Source organism: Microchirus variegatus, assembly GCF_963457635.1.
Source record: "Microchirus variegatus genome assembly, chromosome: 16".
In the NCBI taxonomy this organism is placed as follows: Eukaryota; Metazoa; Chordata; class Actinopteri; order Pleuronectiformes; family Soleidae; genus Microchirus; species Microchirus variegatus.
Window position 1 is genome coordinate 17,950,491 of NC_139817.1, and position 16,204 is coordinate 17,966,694.

The window sequence follows — 16,204 nt, forward strand, 5'->3', positions numbered from 1 at the left end:
ATTTAATGAATGTTGTATATGATACATTTAATAATGGGATAATAATGACCAAATGTCTTCTTATTACTGTTATAAAAAAAATTGGTAGCAAATAATATATATTCTATCACCTGCAGCTGTGCCTCAGCTACACACTGTGTTTAAAACACTGTGAGGTCGTGGGCCATGTTTTCATTATAACATGATATGAAGTGGGGGGGGGCGCATGTAATCGATTGGGGGGCCGCCAGTTTGAGACCCCTGCTTTCAAGAATGGTTCAGAGGGTTTAGGCAACTGGGTCCTCTACTTGGTGACAAAACCAGGATATGATTCACGTTTGTAGGGAAGCCTTCCTAGCATTTCCAGCTGACGTTTTCTATGGACTTTGTGAAAAGAAATCTAGATCTGGGGCTGCAGAACTTGACCACCATCACTGTATTTCTCTCCTCAGTGGCTGGGTTCGCCTCAATCTTTACTCACTTGAGCTCCACACCATTTGACCTGAGCTGTCCATGAAATATGCTCATTTCTAATCCTGTCTATCCTCGTCACTCTCAATGAACATCTCAGCTCCAGCTTGTGACATACATTTATTGTATTTTTATTCCACACATTTGATTTCTGTTTATTCTGTGCAATAATCAAATAGTAACAGATCCAAAATGGTCCTGGGGCCTGTTACATGAAACAAGTAGAAGAGATTAAGCCGGGCTATGTCACTAAGGTTGAACTTAGAAGTCGGTTGTACCAAAGCAATTGCACAAAAGTTACCATGGCGATTTATTATTTGACCAACAGGATATGTTAATCCTGCTGCTCAATCCATCCAGTCCAGTTAATCTGATCAGAAATATATGTGTTTTACACCTTATTTATGATCGTTTTGGAGTTTTAGCCTTAGTTATTAGCCTGCATTAATGTTACAGTGCTTACATGTGGTTCAATGTAATTTTAATTCTAATTAGTCTGAAACTATTTCATGAAGACTGATGTACCTCTTTGATTTAAACGTTTTTATCGTTATATATTTGTGCAGTTGTTGAGATGATCAGAAAGAGCTGAGGTTGTGAAGATGGTTTCAATCAAGTCAGTGACGAGAGCGATTATATAAATGACTCATTCATAAATTTGTTTGTGTCACAATAATGTTTTAGAGACAATGGAGCTCTGATACTTAGATGGATTTGCATCAGAGATTATTGATTAATTATCCAGTGATCGTATCCAAAATTAATCATCACACAGCACAGGGTCATGAACTGGCCACAGATGATCTGGCAGGGACTACATTATTATTATTTTTACATTTTCTTATGGACAAGTTGAACATTTATAAAAGGCATGATTTACAGAACTGTATGTGATAAAGTCAGTGATCTTGTATTTGTGATTTCTCTGCATTTCAATACGTGAAACTTTATCTTTCATTCAGCTGGTTTTACGTAATGCAGGTGAATGTCTCTACAATACAGAATAGCATACAGCACCCCCTTCTGGCTATAACTGTTATAACACAAATGTCACTCCAGATCACAGGTGTCAGACCGTCTTTTAAACACAGTGTGTAGCTGAGGCACAGCTGCCAGCGAGGTGATAGAATATAATATATGTTTGCTAGCAATGTTTTTTTTTTGTTTTTTTTTAAATCAAAGCAATAATTAGCATAAATCAAAGCATAATTATCACTTTATTAAATGTATCACATACAACATTCAATTAAATATAAATAATCTTGTTAGGGCTAGAGCCACGAATGGCAGTGGCCGAAACGGCTCCTGGCATGAATTTGTGTGAGGAACCTATTGTTAATCCTTCAGATTATTATGATACCCGCGGCTTTCCGGTTATGTGCTAGACACATCATAGGTGAAATGAAGCAATGAATGGTATGATAAAACTAAAATGGTTAAAGCAATTTATACAAAATACAAATGGTTTCTGGTTTCACATCCCGTTTAAAATATTTGAAGTATGTGGGGGTATAGATTTTTTTTGTTGAGATATGATTTGTGTTTGTCCAAACTTCCCATTAAGTTGTCTAAATTACATGAACTGGTCATGTTATATTGGAAAATGATCTATTAGCACAATTTTACTCCACATAACTCCCCCATCTGGAATAATAGATATATATATTATTCAAAAGAAAATCCTTATGTTATTATGATTGGGCAGAGAAAGGTGTTTGGTCTATTTTACACCTAATAAATTAAAATGGCAGGTTTCTCCTTTAAAATTAATTTAAGGAAAAATGTAACATATATTGCACTAAAAAGCAACATTCAGTGGTGATTAAAGTAATGGTGAATACAGTGAGAGACATGTTACCTTATATGGTGTTAGCACCACAGCTGCCGTCACTTTATATTGATGACTGATTTTAAAGAGAAAAAATGTACAAATAAAATGATAAGACATGCTCTCACCTCTGAAATCTTCCCTGTGTCGTTAAAAAGGAAATAGTTGTTAAAAGATGACCCTGATGAAATCATAGGATTACAACCAAATATCTCTCTCTCCCGATCCCACCAAAAACTAAAGAGACTCATTTTAAGATATTGAATGATATTTACCCTTGTAATGAATTTCTCAGACAAAGATTTAATGTGGACAGGAACAATTGTACATTTTGTGACCATGATATTGAAACTCTTGAACATGTATTTTTTGATTGCCATTGTATCAGGAATCTTTGGGATTGTTTTCATCGAGCTTGAATTTCAACACTCTTAAAACTGGGGTGCTGATGCAGGACAAAAATAGAGATATACTTCAATACTTTAATCATTATGGCGAAATACTTTATCCATAGAAGTAGATTTTCAAATATCAGACCACTGTTCTTAATTTTTATGAATGAGTTGATCAATTTCAAGAAAACTTTAAAGATAGTAAGACTAAACAAGCCTTATGTGTTTATGATAGCTTAGTTACTTTGATTCCCGATTAATCGCTGACTTATTTATTGTGTTGTTTTGTTTTGATGTTATACTGTTGGTTGTTTATATATATTCTGCTTGGTGAAATATGCTAAATCTTGACTGGAATTTTTGAATGGTTATTAACCTTGTAATGCTGAAATTTGTGAATAAACTCTTTAAAAAAAACAACACAAAAAAAAAACATCAAAGATTTGATTTGTCGAAAAATACTTCTTGACCCTGTAGATATTAGTTAACAAGCAGAGGAAAATAATTAAAGCCCTTATCAGTTACTTAAAGAATACAAGATTAATGGAAATAATTAAGGTACATTTATTTACATTGTGTTTAAACGTTTTTATTTATTTATTTAAATAGATACATAAATGAATTAATGTATTGATTATTTATTTATTTATGTATGTATTATTATTATCCTTATCCTTATTATATTATTATTGTACTTATTTATTTATTATCTATTTTCTCTTTACAAAAATTAGAATGTGAGTCTATCCCATCCAGTCCCTTTATACACTCCTGTACAGTGGGTGGCGGTATATGTAAACAAAAGCTGTAACCCGTCATTAATAAGAAAGAAGAAGAAGAAAATAATCCTCACTTCTCCACTATCTTGCTATCTTCTCGTCAGGGGCGGCGCTCCTCGCAAATCTCGAGTCTTCAAAACGGGATTTCATGTTCTTATAGATGACGTAACTACCGGTTTTCATTAGACTTGCTCAGCGACCGATTTCTAAAAATGCAACGAGAGCGAACAACGAACGCCGGCGGTGCTGAAAAGTACGTATATGTTAAGTTTTAGTTTTAAACACGTTAAAGTATCAGTTTACGCAACTCTCTTTTAGCTCTATCTCAAAATAAGATGACCATTATTTAGTGAACTGCTCTTTTTTCCAGGCCCGACCGAGAGGCTGCCATCATGTCCAAATACTATGATGGAGTCGAGTTTCCCTTCTGTGACGAATTCTCAAAATATGAAAAGTTGGCAAAAATTGGACAAGGGACATTTGGGTAAGTGGGACAGAAACTTTTCTGTGGGATTTTTATGTGCGAATGCTAACGTTAGCACCAGCACAGTGAACGTTTGCGACGAACTGAAGTTAGCTTTCCGTTCAGCCCGTTGAGAGGGACGTTTATCTTTGTAGGTTTATAGTAGTGTACATAATACTGGATCACTATTTTACTGGAGGAAATGTAGAACATATTGCATTTGTGTGTTTATTATTTTGAATGTTAACATTTACCGTAACATGTTAACGTTGAGCTTTCGCTTCTCAGTAAGATAACTTCCGTTGCTAACATCTAGCCATAGCTCTACTGATTTACCTTTATTCAGAACATGTTAGACGTGTATGACACAATATTCACCGTTTTCCGAATTCTTGTGAACTCGTGATTTGTCAACCATGCATGTTTTTGTTTGTTCACCTCTAGACCACATTGTACCAGGTGCAGATTTTAACCAGATCACTGGTTATTATTTTTCTCCTATCTTTCCTAGAGAGGTGTTCAAAGCCAAACACAGACAGACCGGAAAGAAGGTTGCACTAAAAAAGGTTCTAATGGAAAACGAGAAAGAAGGGGTAAGTTCAGTTTATAGACTGAGAAGTAGATCTTATAACACAGCATAAGTGGGTTTTAACGGTGCACCGTATTTGATTTTTTTTTTCAGTTTCCAATCACAGCACTGAGAGAAATCAAGATCCTGCAGCTGCTTAAACATGAGAATGTGGTCAATTTGATTGAGATCTGCAGGACTAAAGGTTGGTGTCTCTAGTTATTAGTATGTATCTCAGGCTTTTAGCTAGGATTTTTTTAGAGGGTGTCACCCGCTCACCACCCATGCTGCACAACTTGCAAACATTTACAACATGCAAATAACACTAATAACACAAAATCAAAACAAAAATACTCTTCTTTTCCAAAAAACAAAACAGTGCCATACTCCCTCAGGCTCTCCGGCGACGTAGAGGGGTCTCCGTATCCTACGTAGAGCACTTTACGCAGGAGTATAAATTGGGCTTAATGCTAGTCCAAAGTCTTAACAAGTGTCTTGAATCCTGGGTAACTTACGGTACTGATTCTACCATGTCCTTTGCTAACATAATTTTTTAAATAACCGCCACAGCCTGCATTATCTCTTGATGTCTGCGGGACGTGGTGGGATATGGGACGCCATTGTAAAGAGTGTCCTTAATCGAGGACTGTGTTGCGGTGGCTGACAAGCTTTATCGCCTGGTCATAGACCACGTTATGACTGAACTTTAAGTGATTGAATAAGCTGGTCGTGTTGCCTTGAGGAGCAGACACGACGGCGCCATAAACTTTGTAAACAATTTCCTTTTGCTCGACGTCCGTCAAATTGAAGCTGTTTCCAGTTAGCTGATATTGTCCTACCTTTTCTGCCATGTTTTCAAACATTCGCTTCTCGTATTATTGATCCACACGTCACACATTTGTTCCAGCTGCACGTAGCGTAGGTGCATTCAAGGTGTTTTTCTAGCATATGAATTTACATACACGCCGCGCATTAATCGTTTTTCTTCGATTGTAATGTTTTTATGATCGTGATAAGCCAAAATCTATATCTAAATCTAGGGCTGGGTGGTATGACCAAATATATATCACGGTATTTTTCAAAATTCGAACGGTTTCACGGTATCTGACGTTTTTTTTTTTCATGCATAATCAGGTGTTCACAGCATTTTCTACTGGTAGAGAACATAATTACTGCAGTAGATTAACTTAGGATGGTCTATTTTACTGTCATGAATACTGTAGAATAACTCCACATTAGTACAGGTTTGCATGGCCCCAGAAAATGATGCTGTTTACAAAGAAAAGCTACTCATGATTCTAATGAAGTGAGGAATCAGAATGCATAGACGATTACAGAACTTTGACTGTGTAAATCAACATCTTTTATAAAAAATCCTGTGTTACCTGCTGATGTGGAGGGTGCTGACCTTAACTTCATGCATTCTTGATATTCCAAGACATTGACATGCTTACTAGGGCTGTCAAAATTGCTCAAAAATGATATTCGAATATTCCCTCTCAAAAACACAGATATTTGAATATATTCTCATAGTATTTGCATCGCGCATCTGGGGTGCGTTGCATCCGCTGCATCTGAGAGCTTTCAATCAGCCAGACTGTCAGGTGATGACAGCATGACGTCAATAACAGGACAAACTAATATAACGAGACATAACCTGTAGATGTCGTTTATTTAAGTTTAAACATATTTCACAACATATTACCTACACAAAAATAAGTAAATGAACTAATGACCAAGAGCGCACTCGCTCGCTTTCTCTCTCTCTCCAGCCCCGTGCCAAAAATGCCTTGCGCTCTCTGCACACACAGGTTTAAATGACAAACAAACAAATGCTGAGTGCTGATCAATAGTTTTGTGCAAGTGATTTAAGATCCTGACTCTTGTCCCAAATATGACAGGCTTCGTTCAGTGATTGAACAAAAATATATAAACATTAATGAAACGTTTACATGCAGAGCGACTCGCAAACAGACAGCAGCGCAGCAGCAGCGCTGCGGCTGCGCGGATGTTGTGTAATCAAATATACCGGTATGGCAGTTTATTAAAAATTCATATCGTGACGGGAAAAAAAACGGTATTCGGTATTAACTGGTATACCGCCCAGCCCTATCTAAATCTAAATCGTCCAGCCCTAACTCAAAATTGAAAAAAAAGAAAAACCGAAATTAATTATTGTGCCAATTTTGTAACGTTTTGTAACAAGTTTGTTTGCGATTGTAGGCTTTCAGCTAAACACAGGAGATTTTTTTCAATTATGAGATTTTAGACCTTTCCCTGGTAGGTTAATGCACATTTTTAGGATCAAGTCTTTTTAACTGATCTACAGTTCGGAATTGTTCGGCTTGATTCTTGCATTGGACGTCTTGCGCATGCCTCTCATGCGTCGCTCATAGTATCCTTGCCAGAGCTGATACCAGGTGCTGTCGCTAAATAATATGCAGAATAACCTTGCAGAGACGAGTTGTGCCATGCTCGTGGAAAAGGGGCTTTAGAGCTGTTTACATGTGTTTGGATCACTCAGGTCGGTTGCTAATACAATCGCTGAATGTGGCCTTAATTGCATCATACATCTACATTTATAGAAAAAAATGGAATAATGAATGAAAAAATTCCCTTGCATATAAAAATCCTTACTTTTTGTTTCCTGCCCTAAAGCTACCCAGTTCAATAGATACAAAGGTAGCATCTATCTGGTGTTTGACTTCTGTGAGCATGATCTGGCTGGACTGCTGAGTAATGCCAATGTGAAGTTCACCCTGGCAGAGATCAAGAAGGTCATGCAGATGCTGCTCAATGGCCTGTACTACATCCACAGAAATAAGGTAAGATTTGAGCTAAATGACCATCCTTCATTCATCTGATTTTTAAGTGCAGACCAATGGGAATTTAAAGACAACTGTTAAAATGTAACTTAATTTTATTTAAATTACACTGTAAAATGTATATGGTGTACAATCCATTAATTGTTAATAATTTGTCCAGATGCTACTTGGAAGCTCTCATCGTCCTTGAATGTAATAAAACTCTGGGATCATTTGAAAAGTTTACTGTTAATCTCTCTCACACCAGTCTCTAGTAGTCTAAAGACCTGGCTTTCTGTTGTATCAGATCCTTCACAGAGACATGAAGGCTGCAAACGTACTCATTACCAGAGACGGTGTTCTCAAACTGGCTGACTTTGGTTTAGCCCGAGCCTTCAGTCTGGCTAAAAACAGCCAGGGGAACCGATACACCAACCGTGTGGTGACGCTGTGGTACCGACCCCCAGAGCTGCTGCTAGGTAAGAGACAACTATTACACTTCAACGTAGGGCTGGGCGATTTTGTGATATGTTAATATATATCTTTATTTCTAAACGAGATATAACACGGGACAATATCACTTGTATCGATGTATGTGTGTCAGGGATTAAAACTAACTTTTTTCACCACCGTCCCGGAAACGTCCCGAAAAACATTTTGAACCGTCCTGAATCGTCCCGAAATTTTTTTTTTACATTTTGAGTGTCTTACTGATAATATAATAAAAACACAATACATTATGTTGATAATAAATAATATATTTATTTCCAGACTAGATTTGTTGTGTTGTAGATGACAACCAACACACTCAGTCACAGAACTGTGGCCTACCAGACCTTCTGCCACTACTCCACCATTTAGTGACTGCATTTAGTGAGTTGTAGTCGTCATGAGAAGGGCCGTGCATTGAGATTTGCATGAGGCTGTTTAGGGCTGTCAAAATTACTCAAAAATGACTTTTGAAAAACCACAAATATTCCAATATCTGTATTTGCGCATAATATCAATGACGCGCGCATCTGGTGTGTGCTGCATCCGCTGCATCTGGGGGCTTTAAATCAGCCAGACTGTCAGGTGATGACAGCATGACGTCAATAACAGGACGAACTAATACAACCAGACAAAACTACTTGTAGATGTAGTTTATTTAAGTTTAAACATATTTCACAACATATTACCTACACAAAAATAAGTAAATTAACTAATGACCAAGAGCGCAGATCTCTCTCTATGGGCATACTGGTTTGCAGTTTACAGTGAACTCGCTCTGTTTCGACCGCCGAATTATCGGTGCATCCCTAAATATAACATCTTTATTGACAAGAACGATGTAACCATAATAATGACGCACTTGATAGTGTGACTTGAGTTTCAATTGGCACCTGGACATGCGTGCGCTGCGCTGATTACATGGGGGAACATGCGCTCTTGTTCCCCAGTATAGAAAAAGCCGTGGTGTATAAAAAAAATCTATTTTAAATAAATAAACAAGCAACGCTAAGCCTGGCGGGGCTTCATTCAGTGATTAAAAGAAACATGTCAACATTAATGAAATGTTTACATGCAGTGCGGGCGCGCAAAGCAGACAGACGCGCCGCGGCTCAAGCGGCGCACAGTGAGAGAGGAGCAGTTTCTGCGTCTCACTGAACAACACAAACATGAGCACGCAGCCATTTACCTTTTCACATAAGTATTTCCCACCGACCGCGAACCCGTTCTGGTTCACAGAAAGCGTTGAAAACTTAAACAGAAAAATTTAGTCAGTCAAAATTCTCTTTCGTCCCGTGGTCGTCCCGAGAGAGAATATTGATCGTCCCGATGACAATTAATGACGTCCCCGGGACGACGGGACGGTGTTAATTTTAATCCCTGATGTGTGTATATATACACGATACATATTTATTCACATACAGTGGGGCGAACAAGTATTTGATACACTGAAGATTTAGCAGGTTCTCCCACTTACAAAGCATGTAGAGGTCTGTAATTTTTATCATAGGTACTTCAACTGTGAGAGATGGAATCCAAAAATCTAGAAAATCACATTATGACTTCCGGCGGAACGCGGTAGATGTAGGACGCGTTTCACAGAGGCTCCGCTGGAATGTGTGCGGCATTGGGCCCAGCCTTAGAGAGGAGCACCCGCAGAAACCACGCCGTGCCAGTCCCGCTCCGAGGTATCCCCGACAGAAAGTGTTTCAGGAGGGATTCCCCGATGATCCCCGCCAGTTTTTCATCCAGCGGGGTGAGCTCCGGTTGGCCCGTTCCCCCATGCCCGTGGCACAGACGCTCTGCCTGTGTGCACCAGGCGTTTTTTTTCGTCTAATGTCTGACCACTTTTTTTTCACCTCGGTCACACTCCGACCCTCTGAGGCAACAGCATTGACATTATCTGCCACATGCTGCCACTCTAGAACACCAAACGATAAAGCATTCCTCTTCTCCACCTCCTCAACAAGTACTTCCACCTCACGCTGGGTGAAATTACGTTCCTTGGCCTTTCTCTCCGATTTCGGCATGATTTCAGTCATGAATCAATATTTATGAGGGGTGTTTCTCTGAATATTTCTAGGCAAATATGGGCGTGGTATGACCCGCAAACAGGTACGCCACATTTAGAGTGGATTGTGATTTATAAAGGGAAATCGGCATAGGACGTGCGTGCGCACTGTTTTAAAAATCAGGATATTTTTGTGCGTAAGCACTTTCTGTGTTTCGTGCGTACGCCAATTTTGACGTCGGTCCTACGCACAGTTTTATAAATGAGGCCCCTGGACATGTGCTGTTTGAGCAGGGGGACATTGTGTGTACTGCAGGATTTTAATCCATGACAGCATAGTGTGTTACTAATGCTTTTCTTTGAGACTGTGGTCCCAGCTCTCCTCAGTTTATTGACCAGGTCTGATTTAAAAATCATACAATGTGATTTCCTGGATTTTTGTTTTAGATTCCGTCCCCCACGGTTGAAGTGTACCTATGATAAAAATTACAGACCTCTACATGCTTTGTAAGTAGGGCTGTAACGATACACAAACTCACGATTCGATTTGTATCCTGATTTTTGACCCACAATTCGATACATTCCACAATTTTTTTTTTATTTAAAAAAACATTTGATTTAAACATTTACTTATATAACAACTTAATGTAACGTTTAATAACAAATATTTTGAAACACTGTGAACTGGGGCCCGTTCCACAAAAGTAGGATTCAGATATCCAGGATGAATGATTGAGCCTGGTTCAACGATTCCAAAACAAGCGTGTCCAGGCTCAGTTATCGAACTTTGCGTCAAAAATCGAGTTCGATACAAATCGAGTTTGTGTATCGTTAAAGCCCTAATATATACATGTGTTTTTCTTAAGGTGAGCGAGACTATGGTCCCCCAATTGACCTGTGGGGAGCAGGATGCATCATGGCTGAGATGTGGACCAGGAGTCCCATCATGCAGGGCAACACGGAGCAGCACCAGCTCACTCTCATTAGCCAGCTGTGTGGCTCCATAACATCTGAGGTGAGTCACAAGAGGGAACCAGATTCAAGGGCATAGTTCAGGTGCTAACCTAATGTAATCAGTGTCTGCTTAAGTTTATGACGTGTTAAAAATATATTTGCTGCTTTATCTCCCTGTTAGACAAACCCTGTAATCCTCTCACTGAAGACCATAGAGAAAATCAGTGATTTTACATGGCAGCACGCCAGAGTTGTTTGCCTCCACCAGTCTGTTCAAATGTACCATTTTGTGACTTTAGTGTCAGTGGTCACCTCAGTGACCAGACCATCTCTTTTTACTGGTAGCACAGTGACCTCTATCTGGGGCACACAAATGACTTGCAAAGCAAATATTCACATTTCCTCATTTTGACTGCATTACTGATTAATACTTGCAGATATTACAATGTACAGTTCTAAATTTAGTGTCACATTTTATTAGGACACTGAAGAATCAACATAAACATAAGAGACAAAGTACCGTAAATTCCGGACTATAACCCGCTACTTTTTTTCTACACTTTGAACACTGCGGCTTATGATACAGTGCGGCTTATTACGGTAAAAAAACTTTTTTTCCGTGGCGCCAAAAACATTTTGCCAAGTAACAGTAGACCAATACAAATTGATGAGTAGTTCAGGAGGTCCAATTAAATTGCATGATAAATCAAGCGGACTTTCAAAACTATTGTAAATCAGTCATTTGTACTCACCCTCATCAACATGGAAAATACGAGAAGGAAAGCATATGATGCGGCTTTTAATTTAAAGGCGATCACTCTGGCGGATGAAGAAGGAAATCGAGCTGCCGCACGTAATCTTGGCATAAATGAATCGATGATAAGAAGGTGGAGACGCCAGCGTGAAGAACTGAGCCAATGCAAAAAAACGACGAAAGCTTTCAGAGGTAATCATAGCAGATGGCCCGAGCTTGAAAACTTTCTGGAAGACTGGGTTAACACACAGAGAGCAGGCGGACGCTGTGTTTCCACTGTGCAGATCAGACTGAAGGCTAAAGCAATCGCCACCGAGATGAAAATAGAAGATTTTAGAGGTGGGCCCTCGTGGTGTTTTAGATTTATGAAACGGAAATCCCTGTCTGTTAGGGCACGCACAACTTTGTCTCAGCAGCTCCCTCCCGACTACGAGGAGAAACTTGCTAACTTCCACACATTCACTCACATGAAGATAGCAGAGAATTCCATCGGGCCAGATGATATCATAAATATGGATGGAGTACCTCTGACGTTTGACCTGCCTCTCACTCGGACTGTAAATAAAAAACTTGAATCGTCCATCACACTGAAAACGAGCGGACACGAGAGAACGCATTTTACGTGTGTTCTGAGCTGCACAGCATCTGGACTAAAGCTTCCACCGATGGTGATTTTTAAGCGGCTGACAATGCCTAATGACAAATTCCCAAAAGAAATAGTGGTGAAAGTCAATAAGAAAGGATGGATGATGGAGAGCCTAATGAAGGATTGGCTCAGAGAGTGCTACTCAAAGCGACCAGGGGGCTTTTTTCGCTGAAAAAAGCATTGCTCGTTATGGACAGCATGAGGGCCCATATAACGGATTCAGTGAAAGCCGCCATCAAGAGAACAAACTCAATTCCATCTGTGATTCCTGGGGGCACCAAGAAGTATCTGCAACCACTGGACATCAGCGTGAACCGGGCATTTAAAGTGGCACTGCGCGAAGAATGGGAGACTTGGATAACGAGCGACGAGAAATCCTTTACCAAATCTGGTAGGATGCAGTATATGATATATGTTTTTACCAGTTATTAGGATATACTGGAGTGCTGTTCATGCACTGTTGAGTGAAAAAGCATAAGCAACGTAATTTGTGTGTTACCGATACAAACGTATATTTCAAGGTAGCCGCGTTAAAGGCACCGTTAAAAAAAAGCATTTGCAATATGTATTTGTTTATGTTATCAAGCGGATTAAATAAAAAAAGTAAAAAAAAAAAAAAATCCTCACGTATAATATCTTTCTGTGTAAATATCTCATATGATAAATTGTTTTTTGGTTCTCTGTATAGACATAAAAGTGAAAAGAGTGGATGTTGCTCCTTGCCTTTCTGCTTGACACTGGCAGATAAACAGCCGGCACCTGTGACACGCCCAGGTGCAGGTGTGCCAATGTAGGTATCCCCGACAGAAAGTGTTACTCCTGGCCACGGAGGCAGAGAAACAGTGGTTTAAATTAAATTAAATAATTTAAATTTAGAATAAAAAACAATGCAATTGTTGTTAGTTTTAAAGGTCCCCTATTGTGAAAAATCTACTTTTTGATCTTTTAGTACTGATATTTGGGACTCAGGGGGCCATACCAGTCCCCAAAATGTGAAAAAACAAGACTCAGTCATGTTTTAGTGGTTCCACTTTGTGTAAGTATAGGCGATAAAACATGAAATGTTTACACCTCCCAACCAAGTGACGACTGACGAGTGATTTCACCGTGAATGTTGGCACCCCGCTAGGCAGAGTACTTCACAGAGTACTTCACAGCTCCACCGTAGCTCCCCCTTGTCCCTGTGAAATATGAGACTGCAGGCGAGGTAGGAAGAGCGGAGCACAGTGTTTTACACAAACTTCCAGCCTCAGAATATTTTTGTGTCCAGTGGATATATTTTATTTATGAAAAAAATGTTCACAAGCTTCACAAGCCCTTTGTTGTTGATCGTTGTTGAACGCACCAGTTACGTGCCTGCAGTTAGCGAGTGGCGTGTGTGGATCGGTGATTTGAAAGCACTGCAGAAAGATGTATATTGTCCTACATTTCTTCTCAACCAAAGGCTGCCTTTCTGCCGTGTTTCCAGTTCTCTCCTCGTGTTGTTGATCCACACACCAGTTGAAGCCGCAGTTACACTGGTGCGTTCAGGGTCTTTTTCTAGCATGGGAATTTACATACACGCCGCACGGCGCATTAATCGTTTTTCTTCTATTTTTTTATGATCGCGAGAAGCCAAAATTGTGGTCACTCTATGCATTAGAGAAGGGCATGCGGCTTTTAATCAGGTGCGCTCTGTCGTCTGGAATTTACGGTATTTAAATATACACTTTACCATCACTGTCATTACAGTACAATATTAACCAGTGGTTGAAGTGGACAGGCACTATCCAGCGCTTCTCTGTTTAGGTTTTCTGCTCAATTCACGATTAAGATCCAGAATAATCATTTGACAGGGTGCACAACTTGACATTTACCCTTTCGAAACAGTCTCGTGTTAGTTTCTAGTGTCTAGAATTGTTATATTTTTAATTGTTAAAAAAGAAAACGATCTACCAGGCAGATGTTATGCTGTGGCACCCCCTGAAGGGAAAAGCCAAAAGAAGAACAATACCTATAATGTGTTTGTGTCGTGGAAACGGCAAAATAACAGGACACTTGTGCTTGAAGTTTAAGTAATTGTTGGAAATGTTAAAGATGATCTTAAATACTCAAGTTGGTAAAATGTGAAAAATAAGTCCAGGCAAATTTATTGGTCACACATGCACAAGTACATAAAATAACTAGAAAAGCACTCGGAGAGCGCAGACCTCGCCAAGGCAGCTCAGTGTCTTCAAAATTCTCCCTGCTGGCGCGTCTGGGTCAGACAGCGAGTGTTGTAACCAGTGATAGCGCCTACAGATCACGCCCAAAATTTAATCACTTGTCCCGGGTCCCATTGCGGACATTTCCTGAAAATGCCATTCAAACTTGTCTGTGACTTTTCGAGTTATGTTGCTAACTGACAGACAAACGAACAAACAAACTCGAAACGCGAAAACATAACCTCCTTGGTGGAGGTCATTACTTTCACTGTCCCAAATTTTGGTCGCAAAATGCAGTCTGAAGCCCTGGTGTGACAATCATACTATTTGCCAACCTGGACCTTAAAGTGACTTTTTTTTGTTCTCAGGTGTGGCCTGGTGTCGATAAGAAATATGAACTTTACCAGAAGATGGAGCTGCCGAAAGGTCAGAAGAGGAAGGTGAAGGACAGACTCAAAGCCTACGTCAAAGACCCATATGCTCTAGACCTGATAGACAAGCTCCTGGTCCTTGACCCAGCACAGCGTACAGACAGCGATGATGCACTCAACCATGACTTCTTCTGGTCTGACCCCATGCCTTCAGACCTAAAGAACATGCTGTCAACACACAACACCTCAATGTTTGAATATCTGGCCCCGCCCAGACGGAGAGGCCACATGCCCCAGCAGCAGCCCAATCAGAACAGAAATGCAGCGACCACCAGTCAGACTGAATTTGATCGAGTGTTTTGACCATGTTGGAACATGGTGCCTGTCGGACCTCCTGTTTGTTGAATCATGACTGTTTTGAAGCCAATTATCGAGGAGAGCGCCACATTTTTTGTTGTTGGACGTTTGTACATTTTTTGCATATGCTTGGTGTTCTGTCGGAGTTCATGTCAGAGTACAGCTTATTTGGATTTACCTCTTAGACTGTGAATTATTTTTATGACTGATTTTAATTGATTAATAGCAGGGAAAAAAGTCAGAAAATTATGAGGAAAAAGTCACCCCACTGTTTCCCAAACATTAAAATGTTGAATACTATACTATACTTCTACTATAGTAGACGATAAGAGGACTAAACAAATCATTGATCAGATTATGTTTTATTAGCAGAAACAACAGTCATGTATGGAGCATTTTGCAAACTTGCATTAGTTATGGTTTTGGTTTGATCACTCTGACTGAACAATGTTTATTTTATTGTGTGTCAATACTGTTGTTTTTTTGTTTTTTTAATGAAAAAATAAAGCTGTGTACAGTGAATCTTATGTTTAATCCCCACTAGAATGACTAGATGAGGGTGATTTTTGCTACTCATCCAACTCATGAAACCTTGTGGACTTAATCACTTGTTCTGGATTGTGAGAGGCTGTCTGAGCTCAAAACAATACCAGTCATGTTTACTTTGCCTTGATGATGATGATGCAAAGACTTGGTGAGTTAAACTGCATTTGAGTACCTAAAGCACCTTTTCCACTAGCGGCATGCCTCAGCACAGCACAGTTATTTTGCGTTTCCATTAGTGACGGTACCTGGTACTTTTTTTAAAGTACCTACTCTGGTGAGGTTCAAAGCGAGCTGATATCATGCGCGATGTCACATTGCTGTTCACTGATTGGTCAGTGCCGTCACAGGAAGAGGCATGAGCTCGACGTCTGACACAAAAATCAAAGCCAACAATGCCAAACTGTACATCAGTTAAGACTTAACAATCAAAGGAAATGTTTAAAATCTCATTGAACAGAGGACTCCGGTGTATTTCGCGACAGCACTGCTGAAAAGCCTGTGATCGAGAGTGACGAGCCGCATCACAACCCCTGCCACTGCTTTTCAGTGATTGTGTCTGATGGGAGTCTGTGCTCTGGTCATGGAGTAAGTACTGAACAAATCTTTGTA

General features: G+C 39.7%; 1 protein-coding gene across 1 annotated transcript; it reads left to right on the forward strand.

Moving 5' to 3' along the window:
* The first annotated feature begins 3,603 nt into the window (after positions 1 to 3,603).
* On the forward strand, positions 3,604 to 15,468 carry cdk9 (cyclin-dependent kinase 9 (CDC2-related kinase)). Its single transcript, XM_083902964.1, has 8 exons — positions 3,604 to 3,702; positions 3,820 to 3,933; positions 4,424 to 4,505; positions 4,595 to 4,685; positions 7,139 to 7,305; positions 7,592 to 7,763; positions 10,651 to 10,799; positions 14,690 to 15,468. The coding sequence occupies exons 1-8, from the start codon at positions 3,662 to 3,664 to the stop codon at positions 15,053 to 15,055; spliced, it is 1,182 nt and encodes a 393-aa protein (XP_083759090.1). The 5' UTR covers positions 3,604 to 3,661; the 3' UTR covers positions 15,056 to 15,468.
* The last annotated feature ends 736 nt before the right edge of the window (positions 15,469 to 16,204 follow it).

What these genes read in the sequence shown, in the direction of transcription:
- cdk9 (XM_083902964.1), top strand. Translation starts at nt 3,662, where the DNA reads ATGCAACGAGAGCGAACAACGAACGCCGGCGGTGCTGAAAA. An exon ending in TGAGATCTGCAGGACTAAAG is followed by an intron (nt 4,686 to 7,138) that starts GTTGGTGTCTCT and finishes CCTGCCCTAAAG; the next exon opens with CTACCCAGTTCAATAGATAC. An exon ending in GTGGCTCCATAACATCTGAG is followed by an intron (nt 10,800 to 14,689) that starts GTGAGTCACAAG and finishes TTTTGTTCTCAG; the next exon opens with GTGTGGCCTGGTGTCGATAA.